Source organism: Carassius auratus, chromosome 29 (genome assembly GCF_003368295.1).
Source record: "Carassius auratus strain Wakin chromosome 29, ASM336829v1, whole genome shotgun sequence".
NCBI lineage: Eukaryota > Metazoa > Chordata > Actinopteri > Cypriniformes > Cyprinidae > Carassius > Carassius auratus.
The window spans coordinates 21,703,508-21,714,096 of record NC_039271.1 but is presented as its reverse complement, the minus strand read 5'-3'; the positions used below and the strand labels follow the sequence as shown (position 1 = coordinate 21,714,096).

The window sequence follows — 10,589 nt, the reverse complement described above, 5'->3', positions numbered from 1 at the left end:
GCCTTTGTGGAGATAAAAAATTTGATATAATTTACTGATTTGATAATGACAAACACTCTGAATCAGGCATTTCAAAAGATGAAATTGAGATAATAATAAAAATATTTTTGGTTTAGGTAAATCCTTCAAACAACTGCAATTAAATGGTAAGACATTGAACATGAACAAATATATACTTTTATGCATTCTTATTTTCATATATATATGTTGGGATCCTTTTCATACAGCAGAATTTCTTCATTCATCAATTTCATAATATATCCACCAGGTTGTCTCTCGTTTCTGTTTGGTGCCCCCTTGTGGATTATTTTGTGCTGCACGATTTTGAGTGCTCTCTCAGTTCATACACATTTATGAGCTTTAAAAATTAAGCTCCTCCTCTATAACGCAACTGTAAAGCGCATCGTGTGTGTGTGTGTGTGTGTGTGTGTGTTTGTGTGTGTGAGAGAGAGAGAGTGAGTGAGTGAGAGATGGAGAGGACACAGTATGGGATTGTGCATTTGTAAATATATGAGTGTGTGTGCCAGAGAGCTAAGTGTGTGAGAGGTAAATTTAACAACTGTGGCAGCCTAAACTTGAGGGAAGAGCTAATATCATCTGACTATAGTGGACAAGAGCTTTAAAATTAAAGTTAAAGGTCAAGGAGGACAGCAGAGGAGGCTCACAGAGGAGAATGTGCAGTATAATAATATCAGTATAATATTGTCGGTTTCATATTAATCATATACAGTTATTTGAAGTGCTATTATTTTCATTAATGACATCCAAATGACACATTTATTATTTGTGTTGTGGGATTTAAGAAGTATGAATATCACCCACAACAATATATCTACACAAAATGAAATACTGTTTAAAATAAGAAATAATGCACTTTGTAGCATATAAAACAGTTGTGTTATTGTAAACTAAAAAAAAAATTAGACAAAATGAAATGAAATGATAATTTAAAAAAATTAAATATTTAGCTGAAGTGCTAAAACTGAGTTAAAGTTGATAAATATGTTGATAAAAAGACAACAGTAAAATGATAATAGCACATAACAAAATGACTCATTTAAAATAGAATTAAAATGCAAACAAAAATAAAATCCAATCCAAATATTAAAATAATGAATATATTAATAAGATAAAATAACTAATGTATATTCATATCAATTCACATTGTGAGATCTCAAGTTGAAATGTTTTCTATAAAGAAACAGTATGATGAGTGTTGTTATCAAATGAAAAATAAATAAGATTGTAGCAGATTGTAAGTGCTAAAATTACTAAACTGAAATAAATATACATTTTATTTAAAATAAAAGAATAATATAAGCAACAAAAGCACATAAAATACTTACATTTAAATAAAAATGAAAATATAATAAATACTATAATATTATGTCAATAATACAAAAAGAACTGATAAATGTCACATTTGAGATATAATGTTGAAATTGTTTATTTAAAAAAAACGATATATATATATATAAATATAATATAGTGATATAATATGATATAATTAATATAATATAATGTTAGAATATGATATAATATGATATAATATACTGACAGCACCAAAATTACCACATCATTTCTGCTGCATTGAGTAATGCAAATTTAAAATCAGCACTTTAACACATTCCTGTCACAATCACAATCGTTGCTTTGTGAGCCACGTCATGACAGAAGTGACATCATTCTCAGAACAGGCCATTGCTGAAACCCTGAGTGTGAGCTTTGATCAGCTCTCGGTCTCACATGCCTCCACAGCATGCAAGTGTGTGAGCTGGGACTTCTTAACTAGCTTGCTGCTATTACATTAAGTGGATACACTGAGGTCTGAAATTACCCTCGCAGCTGCTTGTGGCACATGTGCTACCATGTGTGTGTGTGAGTGTGTGTTTGCCAATGTGAGGCTCAGCGCTGAGTCTGTTTGTGGCAGCACTGAGGTGTCTGAGGTGCATTTGTCCACCTCAGGATCACCCAACACTTGACTATTTGTGTCCAAACTGAGGCTGAACACCTCTAGCTCATTCAGAGGAGAGCTGATAGCAGGGATTTTTACAAAGTGAACATATTGTTCTAAAACAGCAGCAGTTCAGACATTTTAGTAACACTAATTTGCACCATACACCAAGAGTGATGTTTAACTCTAAAAAGATTTAATAAATTGTAAATATTATGCATATACAGAAAGAGAGTGCGAGAGAGAGAATGTGATTTTTATACATCCATATCTATATGTAAATATATTATTTGTAGACAGCTTTGTGTTTCACTGTAAAGTTCAGCCACACTGAAAAGTTTTGTAGCAATTTTCATTTGTCAGCTCTCTCGGGATTCTTAAAAACCAATGTAAATTATGTGTGGCTAAATCATTTTATTGTTGACAAAGACATGCATTGTAATGGGAACCATATGAGGTATTTCTCAATATAATTACATGAGTATCATGACTAAGCTTGAAAACAAGAGGAAACTCATTTTATTCGAGGATAAAAAATATTAGTTTGACTGACTCAACCTGACAACATCGCGATTTGCAAGTAAAGGTCATTTTTAAGTGTCGGATCAGGTAGAAATAGCAGCTTTAGCTATTAGGAGAGGAAACATTTTAAAGCTGTTGACAAGATCGGAAGAATCAGCTTTTTGATATATTCCTAAAACATATTTCAATTTAATTGGTGTTATCCTTGTCTACAAGCAGATTTGTCTGCCTCAAAAGCATCCAGGTCAGGATAAATGGTTGGAAATTGTGAAACTTGACTGGAAATGTCTGGTGTTGTCAGAAACCAAGACACAGACGCAGCTGTGGACTTTCCTGTGCGTAGTTTTAAAGACAGAGGGAATTTAGCCACTAACGTCACTGTAAACTGATGAAGGTGAGATGAAAAGAGGAAATGATACTCAACAGAAATCTCTCGGTAAACACACCAAAGTTGGTAAATGCTGGACCTTTTTATGGAACTGGTGTTGAGAGTCTTTCCAGTGATGTTCAGGATGCTGAGGCTCTCATTTTCCATGTGTGTCAATGTCCAGACAGGAAAGACACAGCTGGACATCTTACGGAACATCTTTATTACTCAAGTTGGGCTGGTAATAATCAGGCTTTATGGTCAAATAAAAACATTTATGGTCAACAACAACAGTAAAACTGCAGCTGGCAGAATTGTATTCAATAATTAAAAAAAAAAAAAATAGTGTCCATGTTATAGGTTGGACAATGTATATTTTATAGCGCATAACTGTGTATTTCATTTAATTATAGTATGTTATATAACATAACACGCTCAAATGTACATTAATAAAATTAAGAAAAAAGTAACTTTCAAAAATAAAAAGTAATTCGAATAAATATGATTGTTCTGGAAATTACCTGGTCCCCATAAATGATTAGGCAATATTCCTTCTTTATGCTTTACAAACACTGTAAAATATATTTTACAGTAAAATAGATTTGAAATAGGTTTGTCATTTTTCATTAATCTTGCTTTTAAAATAACCAATATTTTAAAGTGTATCGCAGGGTTAAAACGTAACTTTAACTTAAAAAAATAATGTTTTTATTATATATTCTATTTTTCTAAAAAGGCAACATTTTTTTATTTTCAGTAAGATTCATTTTCAGCTTGATAACTCCATCTAAACCTGAAATAAACATTTATAAAAAAATATATATATAGACAAAATAAATAAATATATTAAAATATATTATATATTAATATATAAATAAATAAAATAAATACTAATATTACCAAAATTACTAAAACTTTAACTAAAATTAAAATGATGGCAGAAAATATAAATTAAAAACTAATTCAGAATATCAATAAAAACTATTTGTATCTCAATGATACTTAAATAAGAGTTTTGTACTTCAAACAAAGCTAATTACTTAAGTGTAAAGTGTAATAAATGACCTGCCACATATCTATATCTAGGGGTGTGTTTGAAATACTTTTTTAAAAAGTGCTTCTGCAGCTGATTTTTTCAATCAGACCGCAGACTGTTTTTACATAGTTTGAGTGCAACTGCACACCTCACACACCTGCATCAGGTACAGCTGCACAGGTTTGCCCTGACCTGCTCCTGCTGCATAACTTCATCCATAAAGTCCAAACATGAGCTCAGCTTCATGTGCTTGCCCTAAAGGCCTGACAGATGAGAGGAGAGAGTGGAGAGGTGACCTGCAGGGGATGTTGCAGATGAGGAATGGGTGATAAGGTCATGGTGCTGTTAAAATGGGACAGGTATGAGCAATGCATCAGATCCAGAGCAATTTAAGACCACCCAACAGCATCAGATCTGTGGCCCAGCAGTTAGCGCACATGCTATAACACGCCGTGGTGCACAAGTATATAACTAGTGTTTGAATCTGACTCTTAGTCTCTTGAATCTGTCGGGCACATTTTTTTTTTTACTTTTTGTTTTTTGTAACATGATATGTTTAAATTATTTATTTGTTTAAACATATTATTATTTATTTTCTAATGATTTCATTTATTTATGTATCAACACACTCAGTAACCCTATCTTACTGTCATTTACTAAGTATAATAATAAAATATAATAATTCAATAAAATCGTTAAAAAAATGTAAATGATGAGAATAGACATTAGTTTGTTGATGTGTTGATAAATAAATAAATAAAATCATTAAAAAAAAAAATAATAAAGTTTTAATAATTTGCAAAATATATATACCTGTATAATCACCAAAACAAATGAGCACATTTAATACATTTTTTATTATACCTATTTTATATTCTATTTTAATGATTATTATTTTATTTTATATATATATATATATATATATATATATATATATATATATATATATATATATTTAGTGTGCAGATTTTATCTTCATATTCTTTATTGAGTTTGCAGTAGTAATCCTTGACAATCCATAATCTCAGCTCCTCTGATACGCATGAAGTCTACAGAACCGACCTCTCATCTTGTTTTCTGGCTTTACTGCATTCCTAAGAGCCACTGTATGCTATTAAAACTAAACTGATCTGCAATCAGCACCATCTTTCCCACTGTGTGCGAGCTTCCCATCACATAAATCTATGACCACAGCCAGACAGAAGCCGGCTGGATTTTATGGGTTTTAAGATAAAAAGATGGCACACTGTTTGATGATATACCATCTACCAGCTGGATACATTCTCTCTTCAGATAGACAACACGGTTATGTAAGACTGGTTTGGCCTACTACCCTCTTATTTGGTCAGTTTTTCCAAGTCTTATAGCAGGCAGCTGCCTTCGCAAGTAGCCAATTTTTTTAATTTTTTTTTTTGATGATTTTTCAAATAGTTTCATTAACCTTTGTTTTGTTTCGATTTTTTATTTTGTATTTTTTTATGAGGAATGCTTAGCGTTGGCTATGATGGAACTGATGGTGGCTGTGTTTGTAGATTTATTTGTGTCTCACACATAACTGTTGAATTGTTTTGAGCGACTGTTTGGAAAGAATGGGATGGAAAAATGTGCGCATGTGTGTGGTGACTATACAGGTATATATATTTTGCAAACTGTCCCCAGTAAGTCTTTACCCCTTTCTGTCTTCCTCTGAAGAACTACATGTACCAAACTGCTTTGCTACACCTGAACCTTGATAGAATCCATATGTTAAGAATCCAGTGAACAACTGCTGACATCTACACACTAGAGCTGCCTCACTGCTGTTTTCTATCAATCTTGGGCAACTAAGGTCTGGCTTGAGTGTCTCGGTCTCTCTTTTTTCTCTCTCTCTCTCATTCTTTGCTTTCTCCCTCCCTTACTCTTTCTCTTCAGAGTCCTCGGGCCGAACACAACTCTTCCTGAAGCCGTGAACAGAGAGAGAAGCAGGAAGGTAAGGATATCTAGCATCTGCGTTTATGAGTTGAAAGCTCATGCTTACTTTAGTTCTGTCTGGATGAGATTATCAGAAATCTGCTTGGCAGATTTTTGGGGTGGACTGAAGAAAAGTATAATCATATTGCAGTTATTCAGCATGGTAATGTTTGAGAAGCTTCCATGCACGCATTTCATTCAAAACATGATGTTAAGTTGTTATATATATATATATATATATATATATATATATATATATATATATATAATTTATTAATTATTGAAAATGCATGAGCTGATTTATTTATTATTCATGCACTATTTTTTGAATTGTGCATGAACAGAGAGAGAGATTATGCAGTACTGGATTTAATTTGGCTATACTTTAGTGCAGTTACAAAATTCCATGCATGACAACTGATGTAATATATTCTTCTTTTCTTTTAACTTTCATGAAACTTTAATTGATTAGTCAATATTCCAAAAGCACCTTTGCATTATTCTTCTGAAGTTCTATCATTTGCCATTCAATAATTCTTCGGCATTGCATGCAAAGACAAAGGGAGATATAGGTATGAGGTAAAGTTAATGTAACTTGAGATGAACTTGGATCTGCACATAAGCAATGTGGGTCTAATTTGCAAAGGAATGAATGACTGTCTGGACCTATTTGCATTCTCGAGGATGAAGTCATCAATTTCCTTTAAAGAATGGCTCTGGGTTTTGTTTATGTCTGAGGTTCACCATAGAAAGTTCTGTTATTATGAAACTTTTTTTTTTCTTCACATTTTAATATTGCCTCTTACGTAACAATGTAAACCACTCTTCTCTTCTCTTCTCTTCTCTTCTCTTCTCTTCTCTTCTCTTCTCTTCTCTTCTCTTCTCTTCTCTTCTCTTCTCCAGGTTAGATTTGAATAAGTTGTTCAGCCATGTTTGCTCTTGGCTTCTTCCTGTTGACTGGACTGGTATGTCAGAGTTTGGGTCAGTATGATTACTATGACCAGTACTACGTCCCCTCCGCACCACTGGAGGAACCATCATCTCCACATTGCTCCCAGGAGTGTGAATGTCCCTTCAGCTTCCCCACAGCCATGTACTGCAATGGGCGCGACTTGAAGTTCATCCCTATTGTGCCGAGTGGCATCAAATACCTCTACCTACAAGACAACCATATTGAGGAGATCAAGGCTGGCGTGTTCGACAACGCTACCGACCTTCGCTGGCTCATTCTTGACAACAACAACATCACCAGCGACAAGATTCAGGGTGGCACCGTTGATAAACTGAAGAAACTGGAGAAGCTCCATTTCAGCAATAACAGGCTGACCAAACCCCCTAGTTCTCTTTCAAAGTCTCTGGATGAGTTGAAGTTGATCGGCAACCAATTGAGCTCGTTCCCTGCTAACACCTTGTCTGGGATGGAAAACCTGACCACCCTCCACCTGTCCAAGAACAAGTTGACCACCGAGAGCATCACAGGTGCCTTCAAAAGCCTGAAGTCCCTCGTTCTGCTGGACGTGAGTGAGAACAAGCTCAAGAAACTTCCCTCGGGAGTTCCACCTTCGCTTCTGATGCTCTACGCGGACCATAACGACATAGACGGCATTCCTAATGGCTACCTGGCCAAGCTGCCAGCCCTGCAGTACCTGCGTGTCTCTCACAACAAGCTGGTGGACTCTGGAATCCCTGCAGGTGTGTTCAACGTGTCTTCTCTCCTTGAGCTCGACCTGTCTTTTAACAAGCTGAAGAGCATTCCGGAGATCAGCGAATCGCTTGAGCATCTCTACTTGCAAGTCAACGAGATAAACAGTAAGTCTTACTCCATTTCCAACTTTTCAAGCTACAGATTAAGCATGGTTTTTACTCCATTTCGACTTCTATTTCTTCAGAGTTTGACCTTGCAAATATCTGCAAGTTCAGCTCCCCGGTCAACTACTCTCGACTCAGGACCCTGCGCTTGGATGGAAACAACATCACACACCGCAGTCTGCCAGATGACACGGCCAACTGCCTTCGCCAGGCCTCAGAGATCATCTTTGATTAAAGTCACACCTCGCCAGTAGTTTATCAAATACTTTAAGGCTATTACTCTTATTAGACACTCTGAGTGACTTCTGCACGTCTTTATTCATGATTCCGACAAACACATCTGTTTACATGCACACTGACGACAATATTTTCTCTCTAAAATGTTGATGAACACATCTGTAGGTAAAATGGGCAGCAGTAGTCTGGAATCTTGAAAATCTGGCACATAAAATGTCAGTCTTGTATGGTACTGTATGAAGAGTAGTAGTCGAATTAGACAAGATATTCCCATCTAAAGAAATACATATTTGTGCAAAATTGTGAATAGCCCAGTGTGTACTCCATAAGAAGTTGCCAACGCTATCTCACGGCCAATTCGTACATATTTTTACGAGGTGGCTTATTCATACAAATTGTACGACCTCACTCGTACGATTTTATACGATTTGTCTAAACCCCAGTGACGGTTAGGTTTAGGGGCGGGGTTAGGTGTAGGTCATTCGTACAAATTCATACGAATTGTGCAACTTGTAAAATACGTACGATTTGGCAACAATCGTATGAATTTGTACGAGTGTGGCCGTACGAATTCGTACGAATGAGCCACCTTGTTAAAAATTACGAATTGCCGTGAGATCGGGTTGGAAGTTGCACTATATGTCATTCTAACTGCATCTTTATATTTCTGCATGATAAGTACCCTAATCATTCAAATTGTAATCATGTTATTAATAAGCCCTGCTGGGTAAGGAAATGATATTGTTTAGAATACAATTTATGGAATAAACTATCTAGTTGTATAAAATTGCTAAATGTGCAGCAATGTTGAAGGATATCCAACTGGAAACTGGCGATCCAGCTACAAAACTAAAAAATTAAATAGAGTGAATTTGCTTGAGGTTTAGCTAACTCAAAGTAAATCTTACGTTTTTTTTGTTTTATTTATATTTAACTGAGTAATTTCAGTGCCAAAATGTTGTATTAATAGCAAATTAAGTATACTTGAATTTAATTTCTGAACTCTGCCAACATTTATACCATATTTTATCTGCATGCAGTTCATCTTATTTTGTAACAGCAATTGTTTTTCCAATTCTGTGGCAAACAACATTAAAAAAAATGTATGTATTCAATACACAATTTCACATCATCACAATGTTAGTCGAATCATTGAACCACGAGATTACCAGTAACCTGGCAGACTGTTGTAAAAGTTGTAATTTCCCTGATTTGTTGTTATATTTTGTTTTATTTTTTATTCAAACTTTATTTGAATAAACCAGATTTCTTACATGTGTGGAGGGAAACTGATGTATAAATCCTAATAATGAAGTCAGATATAGAAATTATTATATGAACACACACATTATTCAAATAATATAATACATTTAGCCAAAATAATCTGTTAAATATTAACAATTGCATCTGTTTTATCATGGAAATTCTCTAAAGCATCATTGCAGGATATCTTCAGTAGATATTAGAAGTCGTAAAGTCTTTAGGTTCTTATGATTCTTAAACAAAAATGGCTCCCTTTACACACAGGCGAGCTACTCCATGTTTTATTATTTCCGTCTTGGTTGTTGATCTTCCAGCTTGACTCATGTGGATTTCCATTTTGTGGAGTCAGTCCTGCTGTTTAGGATGGAAAGAAACTTCTGGAATGAATCTGTTCGCCATATTCCTCCTTTCTGGCTTTTGAGCCAAACTCATAGATAGACAAAGTTCTATGAGCTTTGCCCTTTTTTAAACAGAGCCATGATGACAGAACTGCTTCCTGTGGGAAACGTGTTTTCTTCATATCTTTAGCTGAAGTACAGGGTATGGATATAAATATAGTGATTGTAAGATGAAAAGGCTTTTTTTGCATGGAAGAGTATAGGGTGTTATCTAACTAAATATCCCTTTGTCAAAGGTAAGAAACTATCAAAGCAATGTTAAGGGCTATAGCAAAGTAGTTTTTTAACAATAATTCCCAGTCTGCGATCAAATTACAAACTCTCAGACTATGTACTGAATTTGATGACAAAGTAAATAGAGTATGTAGGTGTGTAGAATACGTACTACATTGCCAACTACATCTGCCATGTTGACATCATCCTTTGACAATTTGTACTTGTCATGTAACGTAGCCCTACTAGCAAAAAACCACAACAAGATTTACGTAAGTGTTAAACAAGAACGGTTCAGCCATGCAGAGCAAATTTCTCAGTGCTTATAACATTTAAACTTAAAAAGAGCCACTCATTTTGCAGTGCTACACAATTTTTTATTCAACTTTTGGTCTTGTGGGACAGCAAAGTGTCCACAAGAAGCTCAATGGGTTTGCAGATAGGAATCAGCGGTTTGACTCACTGTATCATGAATACTAAACAGTCTGACATCCTTGCCATTGGGCATACTGCTTTTGATAGTGTGTAGCTGGGATGTTCGCATATTCAGATGCAGGGCCATTTTCGAGGTAGCTGTAAACATAAATTCCCTTCCTCAGCTCAGGACATAGCTCCACAAAACACAATAATAAAATAGCCAAACAGTCAATTTTTCCCCATTTAACTCCTCCAACCATCTGCTCTCATCTCTATCCCAAATCATCCCTTTATGACAGGCACTTCAAAAGTTGCATTTAACATAACTACAGATCTTTCTGTGCTAAAAATGAGTGTTTTGTTTAAAACAGTAGAGTTGCAGGCAGAAAACCCAGCATTCCAGAGGAATGGAGGGTCTGGGGT

At 35.0% G+C, this 10,589-nt stretch overlaps 1 protein-coding gene across 1 annotated transcript; it reads left to right on the top strand.

The window, feature by feature from the left end:
• The first annotated feature begins 5,561 nt into the window (after window positions 1–5,561).
• On the top strand, window positions 5,562–8,294 carry LOC113048417 (lumican). Its single transcript, XM_026210214.1, has 3 exons — window positions 5,562–5,848; window positions 6,733–7,638; window positions 7,719–8,294. Exons 2-3 carry the CDS (start codon window positions 6,759–6,761, stop codon window positions 7,871–7,873), a joined length of 1,035 nt encoding a protein of 344 aa, XP_026065999.1. The 5' UTR covers window positions 5,562–5,848; window positions 6,733–6,758; the 3' UTR covers window positions 7,874–8,294.
• The last annotated feature ends 2,295 nt before the right edge of the window (window positions 8,295–10,589 follow it).